The sequence below is a fragment of the Aspergillus aculeatus genome (assembly GCF_001890905.1).
Source record: "Aspergillus aculeatus ATCC 16872 unplaced genomic scaffold ASPACscaffold_17, whole genome shotgun sequence".
In the NCBI taxonomy this organism is placed as follows: domain Eukaryota; kingdom Fungi; phylum Ascomycota; class Eurotiomycetes; order Eurotiales; family Aspergillaceae; genus Aspergillus; species Aspergillus aculeatus.
In genome coordinates this window covers 393,205-407,257 of record NW_017962992.1, presented here as the reverse complement: position 1 = coordinate 407,257, position 14,053 = coordinate 393,205, and the positions used below count along the sequence as shown (strand labels likewise).

The window sequence follows — 14,053 nt, the reverse complement described above, 5'->3', positions numbered from 1 at the left end:
TTTCTTTGACCTCGTTTACCTCGTTTACCTCTCTGATACCATCCATCTTGATTACCATCTAGATAACCTACTACTTACTTGCACCAGCTGCCTGACGGCCTAACCGCCGGTTATCGACTGAACAACACTGCTTGCTGCATCAACACCGCCATGGACCACGTTGGCCGATCAACCTCAACTTCAATTTAACAGCCTTCGTTTTTCCCCTCCGATCTGAAAGGAAAAGCCATCATCTGCTCCCGCTATTTTTATCCCTCTTTCTGTCGCACACGAAGATCCGACTTTGCCTTGGTCTGACGAATCCCGCAGCGCCCACCTGATCACTCAAGACTTTGTGAAGGAAAAGGAAAGAAACACAACTCGGTCTCTCCCCTCATCTTTCATTCTCTGATCTGGAAACACAAAACTGTCGAAAGACTAGAATCGACTCTTTCCTGTCACCGGCTTCGACTAGCCTAACGATTTCACGACTGCTGATTTCTCTCTCCCCTGCTTGGCGTTCTCCGGGTGTTTCATGCTGCTTTCCTTTTTTACTATTTTCTTGTTTCCCTCTTTTTTCTAAATTTTCGCACAATCACTCCCTCCGCCCGTCATGATCTCGACGCTCCCTCCCCCTCGTCCCGTGTCCGTCAACTCGCTGGCCAAAGCGTCGGTCGCGACCACCCTTCCATATGCCAAATCGAACCGGTGTACCAGCGCGGAGATCCAGTTTCCCGAGGGACCCGTTCCCTCCGCCGCGGTGGGGCTCGTCGTTTGTCACCAGAGCCCGGTGGATACCGAGATGGAGGACACTGATAGCCAGCCCCCGATAAGCGTCGGGACACCACCACAGTCCAGCCATTCCGCGATCCGGTTCGAAGATCTGCCCATCGAGATCCACGAGGCGATTCTGGATTACCTGTTTGGGGAACGAGCATCCGCCTTCACCTCTTGCACCTGGGGCAAGTCCGCGCGCAGTTGGAACCGGTCGTTGCGTCATCCCCGTCGAAAGGCGCTATCCAATCTATCGCTGATAACCCGGGTGTGGAGAGAATTGGTGCAGGATCGGATCTACCGACATAGTCAGTTTCTGTTCTTTCATTCGCAGGCTCTTTGATTCGTTCTGATCGGGTTACAGTCAAAATCAAGGGCACCGCAGATGAGTTGGCGGCAAGCGCACGCTGGTTCCGGGCGCACCCCCGTCTCGCCCCATTTGTCCGCCATGTCGAGATATGGATCCCGGTCTGGGGGAAACGCGCGACCAAGCAGTTTACGCAGCAGCTTCCGACGCGGCGGTTCAACAACGAAGACGTGGGGTGTGCCGACCCGGCCGCCCTGCAGAATGCGATGGTCTGGGACGATTCGGACACCAACCACGGCAGTGACTATCGATACCACTATGCCAGCCACAATGCCACCCTGGAAGAGATGTTCGACCACGTGCAGACCTGCTTCCCGCAGGCGCGCATCCTGACCCTCGAGGGGGGCCATTGCAAGCGGCCGCCGATGGTGCGCCATTTCCGGGACGATCCGTGCGGGCACTCGGGGCTGCGGCGCCTTCCCGTGCTGCCGGACATCCAGACCTTCGTCATGCGGGGGGCGTGGAACATCATGCGCGACTACCAGCACTGGGCCAACATGTCCCAGGCGCTGCCGGGCGTGCGCGAGTGGCACTGTGCCTACGCCAAGCCCAAGATCGAGGGCTACGAGACCATCGCGGAGGTGCTGGCGCGGCTCTCGCCGTCGCTGGTGCATGTCAACATCAGCCTGGAGGGGTTTTATAATAAGGACACCTCGCAGACCGGGTGGACGCCCGACGGAATCACGCCGCCGCACCTCTGCCGGCTGCTGGGCGAAGCGGCGCCGCGGCTGGAGTCCCTGGCGTTCACGGGCAAGGTGTGCGCGGGCCTCTTCCAGGCGACGCGCGGGTTCATGGCCTCGTGGCCGGCAAAGTCGCGGCTGAAGTCGCTAGACCTGGTGGTCAAGACCTGCTGCCGAGAGAAGAAGAACGTGCACCCGGGGCTGGCGTTCCTGGACGATTTCTCGGGGATCACGAACCTCAACTTCATCCGGTCGTTCGAGAAGCTGGTGTTGGGGGCGGTGCACAGCCTGCAGCTCCACGCGCGGCTGGACTACATGCGCATCCGCTTCATCGACCTGGACTCGGCGTGTCCGCCGCTGAACCCGTACTTCCAGCTGGTGGACGGCGAGTGTACGGGCCTGTGGAGCGAGCGGATCCTGGAGGCGCTGCACGAGGCGCGGCCCGAGGCGCACTACGTGGAGCTGTCGGATGGGATCTATCCGCAGTACGGGCACAATCGGCAGATCGTGGGGGCCGTGTATCCGCGCACGCGGCCGTTGAGCATCCATGCGTCGACGTACAAGGTGATTGCCGATGTGTCGAAGCCGTAGTTTGGGAGTGTGTTCATGCCTTCATGATGAGAGAGTTTGTAGCAATTGCTGATTTGCTTAAGATAGTATAATGTTACATTTAGCTGAAGCTGACTTGTGTCTGCCATCCGACTCAACTGATCTGACCCTGGACTCCGCCCTATACATACTCCTTAGCGTAGCTCAGTATCTAAAATCCACCACCCCCAGCCTGCAACCCCCCAACATCCTGCACAATCACCCCGAGAATCCACACATTGACCGCGAAGAACCCCAGCGACGCCACAAACAACCCCGGCACGAACGTTGACAAGCCCAGGAACTCGAGGTTATACCCTTGTTGCAGCCAGAGGGCCTGCTGGTATGATTAGCACAACTGCAACTGTTTCCAGCCCGTATCAAGACCGATACTCAAGCACCCGCCTCCTTTACCCAACCCACACATCCGGGGGGGAAGAGGGGAGGGGGGACCGGGGAGGAAGAAAGAAAGAGATGGTAGGGGGAAATACACACCTGCGCAACCACCCACGCGCCCAACGCACCCACCCCGAGCCGCGGCTTTCGTAAGAAAGACGAGTACGGCAGATACAGCGGCAGGAAGATCAGATACCAGAGGAAGTACTGCCCATTTCCACATCAGTTAGTTAGTTGTTTCGGTGGGATTAGCGCAGCAGGCACAGTGCAACTCAGTACGATACAGCACGCACAGCACGCACAGCACGCACAGCACGCACAGCACAACCGGACTATGGAAACCCAGCTGGACCGTGAAGCACAACCGAAACCCGCGCCAGCCCCAAACAAAAGAAAAGAGAGAGACGGGGACAAAGGGCAACAAACCTGACTCGTACAGACTTTGTTAAACGCCACGAAGGCGAACGTCTGCGCCAGCATAGCCCCGGGGAGGGACCGTTTGGCGAGCGCGAACGGGATCACGAGGACGGAGAGGAGGAGTTGCGGGAGGAAGGCCCAGCTTTCGATGCTGACTTTCCCTGCGGCTGCAGCTCCGGCGGCACCGCCGGGGGCGGCGGCGGCGGTAGCAGCAGCAGCAGCAGCAGCAGCAGCAGAATCATACAGCAAAGAAGCATAGACCGAGAAATTATGGCGGTGGTCGACGCGGGTGAGATGATGCAGGAACGTGTGCTGCAGGAATTCCCCGCCGTAGTGGTGGTACATGAGGGCGTTGAGGGACAGAAACGTGAGGAGGGCGGAGGCTGTGAAGGTGAGGCGGGATGGGGTGATTTCCTCCATGAGTCGGTATAGTAGTCCTCTCTTCTGCTGCTGCTGCTGTTGGTTGTCCAGAAACAGCAGAACAGAAACCCCATACACAAACGGATAGATCTTGACGTGCACGCCTACCCCCAACACGATCCCGGCGGCTATCACTCGGCCCATCCTCCCTCTCCCACCCCCTCTCCCCCCACGGCCATCACTGGAGGGCGCACACCCCAGAACCAAATACACAACCCCCGCAGTGATCAACCCCAACACCCCCTCCGAACTGCCCCGGGTGCTGATATTGGCCACCATGGGATTCAGCAACCACACGCTGGCGTACCGCAGCGCCCGCGAGGGTGCCATCCCCTGGTGCACGACCAGCGTCCGCGCCAGTAACCACCCCGCTACCACGTCCGCTACCGCGAACATTACCTTCCCGAAGGAGAACCACCCCTCCCAGGTTGTGGGGATGAGTACCCATGCCAGGAGCGGGGTGTACCGGTAGGTGGCTCTGTCGTAGGGGCTGCCGCCACCGGCGGTGAAGCGCGCCGCGTCGGTGAAGACTAGGTAGTCGATGTCGGTGTATTTGAGGGCGGAGTGGGCGTCCTGGTAGGTGCCGTATAGCAGCAGTGTCAGGCGGAGGAGGAGGGCGAGGGGGTAGATCTTGCGGGGGGTGAAGAGTGTATTCTTGCTTTTGCTTGGGGGAGGGGTAGAGGGGGAGGGTTTGGGAGGGGAAGGGGAATGGGAATGAAAAGGGGAGGGGGTTATTGAGGTGGACATTGTGGGTGTGGTATCATGTGGACATGTAGTGTGTAGTGGTGAAGCTGGATGTTCTTTCTTGGCCAGGCCTGGTTAGGGGGAGCTTGGAGAACAGGTGGTTTTGTTCCTGTTGTGGTTGGCTGGCTGCACACTTGCAGGCAGTGCAGCGCTTTGGGTGTATACAAAACGGTATTCCGTACAATTCTTCTTGGGAACTCAGCTCAATCCCCCTACTGCATGACATGGACTCTACCCGTAGTACGTAACGTGGAGTTGTCAATTCCGTGCCCAAAAAGTGATGATGGAGGATGGCGGCCCTCAAACAAACAAATCAAATCAACCCGCGTTTGCCCACCGGCGGGTCTCGGCCCGACTCCCGCCAGTTGCCTTTCAGCCTTCAGCCTAATGCACTGTTCTGCACACAATCAAGCATTTCCCTTCTGCGTGGCTTTCGCTCTGACCCTAGACCTCCCTCCCTCCCCGTCGACTCTGGTGTACAGGGCCGAATTCCCGACCTCCGCCTTCCTCTACATTCACCTCCTGGTCGATCTTGAAGTGTCATTCGTATCGTTCATATCATTTTCATCATGCATACACCTATACATTTACCCGATAGCGCTCAATAGCCCAACGAAACGTAGCAAACCAGACTAGACCACATGCAACCAAAAAACAGGGTATGTAACATCACAAGACGAGAGAACGACCAGCCTAGTAGAATGGGGCAGCCGGATTCACAAAGAAGGTCGAGTCGTTCAGCTGTCCGCCCAGCAGAATCGCGTCTCCACCGTACTTCACATGTCTCTCCTCGGGGCCGGGGCCAGGGCCAGCAAAAAGTCCAGAACCACCACCCCCATTGTCGATCTCCGCAAACCCCTGCAGCAGGCTGCTGTCGCTCCAGCTCAGAAAATCCCATAAATATTGCCCGGCCGAGTCGTCGATGAACGGCGGGTCGAACGGGTCCAAAAACCCGTTCTCCAGACTCACCAGGACCCCCGGCGGTAGCAGTCCCCCGCCGGCCGCCGCCGTCCCGGGCATCCCCCCTCCGTCGCAGAGGTTCGAACAGCTGCCGCTGTCGATGCTGCTGGTGGCACTGAGCAAGGCCGAGTTGCGCTTGCTGGCCTCGAACAGGCGCGACACCGCGTCCAACGTCGACTTCGCCGTGGGGCTCCACGACTGCAGCCGCGCCAGCACGAGCATGGTCGTCTCCACCTGCGCCTGGCAGGCCTCCACGGTTGCGCGGGGGTCGTCCACCGTGCCGTCGTTCAAGAACAGGCCCAGCAGCGGAACCATGGCCGCCTGGAAGATCAGCCAGACCGCGTTCCACCCGGACATCTGGTGGTCCTGCGCCTTGGTCGCGATGTCCTGGATCGTCATCTCGGCGATCTCGCGACATCTCTCGATCGCCAGGCGCTCTTCGGAGCGGAGCACAATGTACGGAACCCGCCGCATCGCATAGCTGAGGAGGGTCGGCCGGTACAGGAGCATGCGCTGGTTGTAGTACCGCCACTTCATCACCGTCCGCGTGAACGCGATGGATTCGGAGCACGGCTCGTGGTCTTTGAGAATATAGGGAAGGTTCTCGTACCATTCCAGCAGCTGGCTGTCCAGCTGCGTCATCTCATGGAACTTGGTCAGCGGGGACGCCGCCAGCACTTCTTGGATCTGAGTTGCGATCTTGCAGAAGCGCACGTTCTCCAGGAGGGGTAGAATATCCAGTACATTTCCCTTGCAACTGTCAGTTCCTTATCCTGCATTTCTTGGAATAGCACAAACCGTACCTTTTCGCGATAATGTGGCAGCTTGACAGTGATGGTCGGTCCCAGACGGCCCATGCTGGGTCGCCCGAGGGTCATCCCCCCCCACGTATCCAGACAAAACAACGACCACCACACGCGGCGCTTCTGGTCGGTGGACGATTGTCTTTGTCGGCTCCCCCCGGTTTGGCTGTCGGAGAGCTCTTTGTGGAGGCCCAGTGCCGCTGCCATCCGCAAGGCGGCCCCCATGATCGCATATGCTAGGTTGGGCTGGCTCGTATAATGCAGATAATAACCCCCCATGAGACCCAGGGTCTGGATGGTCTCCAACTGCGAAGAGCCCAGACACTCCAGATTGACGAGCTCCTTACACTTCAGAAAGTAAGTCTGATGCGACGTGTCGTGCGCCGGACAGGCTGCTATGCTGCCCAGGGCAAGGACAATATTCAGCAAAGCCAGCCACTGTTCATCGCTCCGCCTCCCACTGTGGTAGGTTTCGCGAAAGGCTGGTTCATCTAACAATGGCACAAAGGGTTGAACGTAAGTAAAGTATGCGTCCAGCAATTGGGATTCCGACGCTCGTCGAGATTCCGGCGTCGCGAGGCGCGGCTGGAACCCATGGACCTGCCAGTGCTGGCTGCCTGGAGAAGAAGAGAGGTCAATGGATCCTCTCCGACCACCAGGTGCTGGAGTGCGTGAAAGGTGGGTGAGGGATCCAGGGTCCAACCATACGATGACCTTGAGCACCGCATGTATTGAAGACACACCTAAGTATGAGGATGGCTGCTGAGCCGACAGGGACAATGCATTGACATCATCCGAGATGCCACTCGGAAACGCTGGGATTCTCAGCGGGCGTAGAGGGCTGGTGTGGTCGGGGATGGTCTGGAGGGACTCGAGGTTGCCATCCTCACTGGAAGCCGGGGATGTGTGGGCCTCGGCCGATGCAGAAGTGGCCGGGGAGGCTGGATGTGGCGGCTGCGTCTGCACATGCGATGGACCCTTGCCAACCAAGTCTAACAGTTTCTCGCGTGGCAAGTTCACCAGAGTCTCGGCTGGGAATCCGGGGAACAGCTTCTCGAGCACCCCGCGGAACTCGTCCAATGTAGTCGACAGTTTCTCCACGTGTCTGCCTCCGCAACTGCTGGTTATTCTGTGTTCTGTGGTCTTCCAGACAAGAAAGTCAAACACACCTGCGCGACGGACGAGGATCGGAATACTGGCACTGATCGGCCTTCTTGTACCACCTGCATGCTTCGCATGGTTTTTCGCCATCACATTTGATCTTGCGATGCCGGCAAGAAGTGCAAGCCCGAAGGGTGGTGACTCGACGGCCAACGGAGGGTTGACGCTGGTTGCGCCCCCGGGTCGGATTCGACAGTCCGGGGTTCTCGAAGCCTTCAAACGTGTGGAACATGGCTCGCGACGATAAGAGTAGAGATTCTTGGTGGAAGACCTGATAGACAGATAGACTGATAGTACGATAGTACGATCAAGACATTCTATGGTAGCGTGGTCAGCTAGAAACAGCCATTGGCAACCGGTCGCAGGAGGACTAGTAAGTTCGATGCAACAGATGGCAGGGATAGCCTGGTTGCTGCTAGTGATGGATGGCAGTAGGAGGGTGTGGAATCAGATCGATGGGGAAGGCCCCAGTGAATTACTGCATGGAAATAGCCTAGTTCACTTGCAGTCGCCACTGTCTTGGATTGAAAAAGGTCGGCGGGGAAAATCGACAGTGAAAGAAAAACGTGTTGCAATATATCTTCAAGGGCAAGGTGAGTCGGACCACGAGGCGTATATTTTAGCAGCCGGAGAACAGCGATCATCAGCCCCCTCCCTCCCCCCCCCCCCGGGTAGAGAGAGAAAGCATCAAGCGACATTTTCCACCACCTCCTTCTTCTTCTTCTCCTCCTCCTCCAAGAACCGACAACGCCCTCCCTCCACCACGGTGCCTGCCCAACACAGTCCCTGAAAAGCGATCGTCCTTCGGGATTTCTTTTCTTCACTGGTCCGGCTCTGGCGACGCCCCCGCAATTTTCCACTTTGATTAAATCCATCATGCAGGAAGTGGCCGTTTCTGGCAGGCTTCTGCATGTCTGGGGAAGAATCGGCATCCCATGCATCGTGGGTTCTTACTGGCCACTCTAGTCATAAACCCCGGACCCTTCGTCCACCGGCCATGCTTGACCCTATATCAAAGGCTCGGCTGTCAGGGTTACATACGAACAATATGTATTCAATTCCACTACAGGCTCGCCAACTCTCGCCCCAAAGGGTCTGTTCTTCACGGTGCCTTGGATCTGTCTCCTGTTAGCGCTTTCCCCTCTCTACGATGCACTCTGCTCGAAGTTGAGCCATGTGCTTCCACCTATCAGGGGGGGATGGATGAGCCCCCGAATTCCTTGCGTGAGAAGTCCTTCCAGTTCCGAAAGGAAACACATCAACTCGACGGTGGGTTGCTGGGGTCCTTCTCCAGGTCACCTGAGGAACAGCCCTGTGTGCGCAAACATCGCGGGCGCTCTACCACAGTAAGCGTTCGACGCACGAATTCGCCCACGTTCTTGGGGGCACCCGCATCTACCCACGTCAGGGCTGACTGTCCTTCCACGGTACTTAACCCCGAGCCGGACAAACAATCATTACTCGCCTAGCGGGCAGCCAACCCCGTTACAGTTCTGCAGGCTGATGAAGACCGGAGCACATCAATATATTAAACCAACAGGGGTGGCGCCACTCGATGTCCGAGCAACAACCACAAATAGGCAGAAAGACCAACTGCGTCTGACTGCAATTTCCATCGGAAGTGGTCGGTGTATACCCGATTTAACAGCCTCCGTTCATCCGTGCTGCTCGAGCTTACTGCTCCTGAGTCCATTGTCAGAATCTGACGGGGCTTTTGCGGTCGCGACGGCGCAGGCGATAATAGCAGGGTTCAAGAAATTTCTCATTCCAGCACCTTCGCAGGGTCTGACTCTTTGGGAAATCTGTCCCCGCCAATTGCAGCTCTGACCCCGCATAGGATGACCGGCTTGGACACCCTATTTTAATTAAACCCCATGACGGGGTCGGAGTCTGTTGGCGCACCGCCGCTTAGAGTCCGTCACCCATGTCCAATCCCGTAAGTCAACTGGTCCGTGGGCTCCCGGCTCCATCTTAGAGCTTTGAATTCATGAGTGGCAACAGCTGTGATAGACTTTGGTCCCAGTTCAGAACAATTCCTGGCACATCTGGTTGTTCCAAGCGAGTTTGATGCCGGTTGATAGAATAAGCGGCTTCACACCACTTAGGACGCTTCTGGACAGAGGTGCGTGTGATTTGACACGGATTCTGGGGTACTCGAGGACGACAGCCAATCGCAAAATAGACTCGACGCAGAGTGGCCCGCATTGGTTAGGCAAAAGTGATCAGGCTAATTGCGATGAACGCCAAGAGCGCGAAATTGCTCACTCATCACATGCCGCATCGAATGGTTAGCGCTCCAGGGAGGAACCTGTCTCCATTTCCTGTAAGGTACCCCGGCATGACTGTGGAAGCAACGGGAGGCGGGAAGGGCGGAAGCACAGTGAGAACCGAGGCACTTGCCCCGGCTGTTGAGTGTTGAGAGTGTTAACACCCCATCGTCCTGCAATTAGCTGCTGGAAATGTCGTTCGTTTCGCTAAGCGACAATGGTCGGACTAGTGACTGGCGCACCGACCAATAAGATTCTGGCAGAGAGAATCGCTTATTTGGCAATGGGGTGGGGGTACAAGTTCGCTTCGAATCCAGGATCAAGGTGGTCGAGAGTGATTCAGCACCGATCAGAGGATTTACGTTCAGTTTAACTAGTGATCTTCAGGGCTGTCAGGAACAAGAATCTCCAAGCACAAGGAAGGATTTGATCAGACGGGAGACCAACCATAGCTGCGTGGAGCATCATCCGCACCTAAAGCAGTAAAGTAGGGGGAGAAATGTCGAGGATTGGTTTCAGTGAGGGGAGCGTGGTTCGAGATACAGAGAATAGTCACTTTATATGCCTCCCAAGACGGGAGGGATTTCTTGTCGGTCGTGTCTCTGCACTGACTCGGACAGCGCTCAGGATATTCTTTGTCTGATCACTGGTCCCATTGCTTGGCTCATTTGAGACATTTTGACGATGAGCCGTGTTGAAACTCAAAGACTGACGGGTGATGGTGAGACAGTCCGGATGTTGAGTGCGAAAGTGTAGGAGTTGGGGACTCACTGGCAGCACTCAGTGGAAGAGGAAGACAGTTTTGGGAAAGGAGGAGAAGCCGCCCGTCGATTGCCCGATTTGGCAATGACAGCACGTGGAATGCGGAGATATCTCCGTGGAGCTCTCCCCTTGCTCTATACTTCCCTCATGGCATCTGAAACCATCAGATATCAGATTCAAGATACAAAGAGTGTGAATCTCCCCTTCGTTGCCAAAAAGCATTCACAGAGCCATTCCCACTCGTTGAGCTTTCACGCATTGTTGCCATTGACTCGTCATCACCCCTCCTTGGCTTCCGCTATGGCGAGTTTCATTCAGCATCCTCTGACCACCGGATGGTCCTTCAAAGATAGCGACGAACAGGCATCTGATGCTTGGATGTCTGTTTCCAGCGTGCCGTCTGTCGTTCATCAGGACCTACAGGCAAATGGAAGGTGTGCCACCATCGGCCCCTGGACTCTTGGCATGGTATTAACGCGGAGCACATAGATTGCAAGATCCTTACATTGGCTTCAATGAGCTCGAGGCAAGATGGGTCAATGAGAAGTCATGGTCTTACAGAAATGTATTCCAGAAGCCGACCGTCCCGGCTGGATCCAGGGTCGTTCTGGCGTTCGACGGCTTGGACACTTTTGCTACGGTGAGACTGGACGATAAGATCATTCTCGAGAGCAACAACATGTTCCTCGCTCATCGAGTCGACGTCACCGAAGCCCTGGAGGCCGAGGGTGATCATGTGCTTCTCATCGACTTTGATTGTGCCATGCTGCGAGCCAAGGAGCTCCGAGACCAGGACCCCAAGCACAACTGGGCTTCCTTCAACGGCGATCCGGCCCGACTAGCCGTTCGTAAAGCTCAGTATCACTGGGGCTGGGACTGGGGCCCAGTGCTGATGACTGCGGGCATCTGGCGAGACGTTCGGCTGGAAGTATACTCGGCAAGAATAGCGGACCTCTGGACGGACGTAGATCTTGCTGCGGATCATCAGCATGTGCAGATTGATGCCTACGCCGAGGTTGATGCCACAGAGAACTCTTCCTTCCGAGCCATCTTCACCTTGAGTAAAGATGGTAAGGAGATTGCTCGGCAGGTCCTCACGCCCGACAACAAGGTCGCCAAAGTGACATTCGAAATCGATCAACCAAGCCTCTGGTGGCCAAATGGTTACGGAGACCCAAATCTGTACGAGGTCTCTGTGTTCTTGGAGAAGGATCAAATTGAACTGCACCATGTCTCGAAGAAGATTGGCATAAGAACGGCAGAGGTCGTTCAGCGGCCAGACAAACACGGCAAGTCGTTCTTCTTCCGAATCAACGGAGCCGACGTCTTTTGTGGTGGCTCGTGCTGGATCCCGGCGGACAACCTCTTGCCTAGCATTACCCGTGAGCGCTATCGGAGCTGGATTGAACTTATGGTCGCTGGTCGCCAAGTTATGATTCGGTAGGTTGGCCCATGCGGATACATTTCAGTTTTGCTTACAGCAACAGGGTTTGGGGCGGCGGTATCTACGAAGACAACAATTTCTACGAAGCATGCGACGAACTTGGTGTGCTTGTATGGCAGGACTTCATGTTCGGCTGTGGCAACTACCCGACCTGGCCCGAGCTGCTTGAGTCGATCGAAAAAGAAGCCGCCTATAATGTGCGCCGGCTGCGACATCATCCGTCTATTGTGCTTTATGCTGGAAATAACGAGGACTACCAAGTACAAGAGTCGGCAGGTCTGACCTATGACTTCGAGGACAAGAACCCGGAGAATTGGCTGAAGACGGACTTTCCAGCTCGGTACATATACGAGAAACTGCTTCCAGAGGTGATGGATAAACACTCTCCACGGACATTCTATCATCCCGGAAGCCCATGGGGAGATGGGAAGAAAACGTCCGATCCGACAGTAGGAGACATGCATCAGTGGAATGGTAATACCCGTTTCCCGCGCATGTAGCATCAATTGCTGACCAACTACAGTCTGGCATGGAACGCAAGAGAAATACCAGATCTTCGATACCCTCGGCGGACGGTTCAACAGTGAGTTCGGCATGGAGGCATTCCCTCACCTATCGACCATCAACCACTTCGTCGAGCACGAGAAAGACAAGTACCCGCAGTCGCATGTCCTCGACTTCCACAACAAAGCTGACGGGCATGAGCGGCGTATTGCTACATACCTGGTGGAGAACCTAAAGACAGCTACAGACTTGGAGGTGAGATCCCACGGCCACACAAGGTAACCCGCGCTAATGAGCCAGACCTACACCTATCTCACGCAAGTTGTCCAAGCTGAGACCATGATGTTCGGGTATCGAGGGTGGCGTCGGCAGTGGGGCGATGAGAGACACTGCGGCGGGGCTTTGCTCTGGCAACTCAACGATTGCTGGCCGACTATCTCATGGGCTATTGTGGACTACTTCCTGCGACCCAAGCCGGCATTCTACGCTGTGGCACGCGTATTGGCTCCGTTGGCCGTGGGCGTCCGACGCGAACATCATGATTGGAGCGTTACGCATGCCCAGCCTCCGAAGACGAGTAAGTTTGAGCTCTGGGTTGTTAGCTCTGCTCAAGAGGAAAGGACAGGAACGGTGGAACTCGGATTCCTCTCCATCAACGATGGTCAGGAGGTTAGGGAAAAGGTGGTCCACGAGAACATCACCATCCAGCCGAATGGCACCACCAATCTTATCGTGGACGGTCTGATTGATTATAAGAAGTATCCCGAGCCACACGTGCTGGCTGCCCGCTTGTGGGTCGACGGGCAGATTGTCGCAAGGGATGTGGACTGGCCTCAGCCGTTCAAGTACCTCGATTTCTCGGAACGGGGGCTTGTGGTGGAGAAGATCTCTGAGACAGCTGAGCAGCAGACGTTGAAGATCAGCGCGCAGAAGCCGGTGAAATGCTTGGTGTTTGAAGAGCGGGATGGGGTCAAGATCAGCGACAGCGCTATGGACATTATCCCCGGTGATGATCAGACTGTCACGGTCCGGGGGTTGAAGGGGGGTGACTCGCTGAAGTACAAGTATCTTGATCACTGAATAAGTCGTGCAAGAGACTCTTGAGGTAGTCGGGAATTGATTATTGTGGTGATGCTATTGTATGGCTTGGTTGAACCAACTCAGCTTGAATCGATCAATCCTACTCTGCCTTTGACAAATGCCTCTAAATGGGGGGGCTCCTTTGCTTCTACTCCCGTAGAATAATTCAAGGAAATAGTTAACTATCCAATTCCCAGTGGTCTGTCTCCTACACAAGCTTCTGTTCAGTATCCAAATGTTCCTATCGTTCAAATAAGTATAGCGATAGCGATCTTATCAGATAAGCCGAATCACCCCAAAGCAGAAGTGCCCCACACCGCAGAAATGACATCGACGGCGAGCGCGTTGCATCCCCTCCCTCCCTCTCCCCCTCCCCCTCCACCTCCTCCACCTCCTTCACCTCTCAAACCCCTCCCATCTCCCATGGCCGGCACAAAACGCACCTGGGACGGCCAACCCCTCGAATCCGCAACAATGACCTCCGCTGCCCCAGCCCCAGTCTCAGTCCAAAGCATGTTCGAAACCTTCCGCAACGAACTAGACGAACACCACGACCGACGCGAGCGCCTAATCAAAACCAGCCGCGACATCACAGCTCTCAGCAAGAAGATGTACGCCCCCTTCCCCTCCCTCGAATCTTCTTCACCCACAAAAGCTGACCTCAAACCCGAACAACAGAATCTTCTCCCTCCAACGGTACCTTACCC

General features: G+C 56.0%; 4 protein-coding genes across 4 annotated transcripts in view; 2 read left to right on the top strand and 2 right to left on the bottom strand.

Moving 5' to 3' along the window:
* Positions 1-592: 592 nt before the first annotated feature.
* ASPACDRAFT_46987 (uncharacterized protein) lies at positions 593-2,391 on the top strand (the record flags this gene model as incomplete). The annotated part of the gene is made up of 2 exons (XM_020201874.1): positions 593-1,061; positions 1,118-2,391. The coding sequence occupies 2 exons, from the start codon at positions 593-595 to the stop codon at positions 2,389-2,391; spliced, it is 1,743 nt and encodes a 580-aa protein (XP_020052559.1).
* Positions 2,392-2,560: 169 nt separating this feature from the next.
* Positions 2,561-4,368, bottom strand: ASPACDRAFT_54618 (glycosylphosphatidylinositol-alpha 1,4 mannosyltransferase I; the record flags this gene model as incomplete). Its single annotated transcript, XM_020202901.1, has 4 exons — positions 2,561-2,725; positions 2,884-2,991; positions 3,211-3,749; positions 3,804-4,368. The coding sequence occupies 4 exons, from the start codon at positions 4,366-4,368 to the stop codon at positions 2,561-2,563; spliced, it is 1,377 nt and encodes a 458-aa protein (XP_020052558.1).
* A 513-nt stretch (positions 4,369-4,881) lies between these two features.
* ASPACDRAFT_1906562 (putative C6 transcription factor) lies at positions 4,882-7,958 on the bottom strand. The gene is made up of 3 exons (XM_020198830.1): positions 7,298-7,958; positions 6,129-7,233; positions 4,882-6,075 (listed from the first exon to the last, which is right to left on the bottom strand). Exons 1-3 carry the CDS (start codon positions 7,519-7,521, stop codon positions 5,059-5,061), a joined length of 2,346 nt encoding a protein of 781 aa, XP_020052557.1. The 5' UTR covers positions 7,522-7,958; the 3' UTR covers positions 4,882-5,058.
* Positions 7,959-10,997: 3,039 nt separating this feature from the next.
* The window catches only part of ASPACDRAFT_63684 (uncharacterized protein), a gene marked incomplete at both ends in the record, with an annotated part of 5,053 nt that continues 1,997 nt past the window's right edge, over positions 10,998-14,053 (top strand). The window contains 5 exons of the mRNA XM_020203921.1: positions 10,998-11,758; positions 11,806-12,236; positions 12,286-12,521; positions 12,567-13,324; positions 13,544-13,957. Coding sequence (XP_020052556.1) covers positions 10,998-11,758; positions 11,806-12,236; positions 12,286-12,521; positions 12,567-13,324; positions 13,544-13,957 — 2,600 coding nt within the window. The remainder of the gene's footprint in view (positions 11,759-11,805; positions 12,237-12,285; positions 12,522-12,566; positions 13,325-13,543; positions 13,958-14,053) is intronic.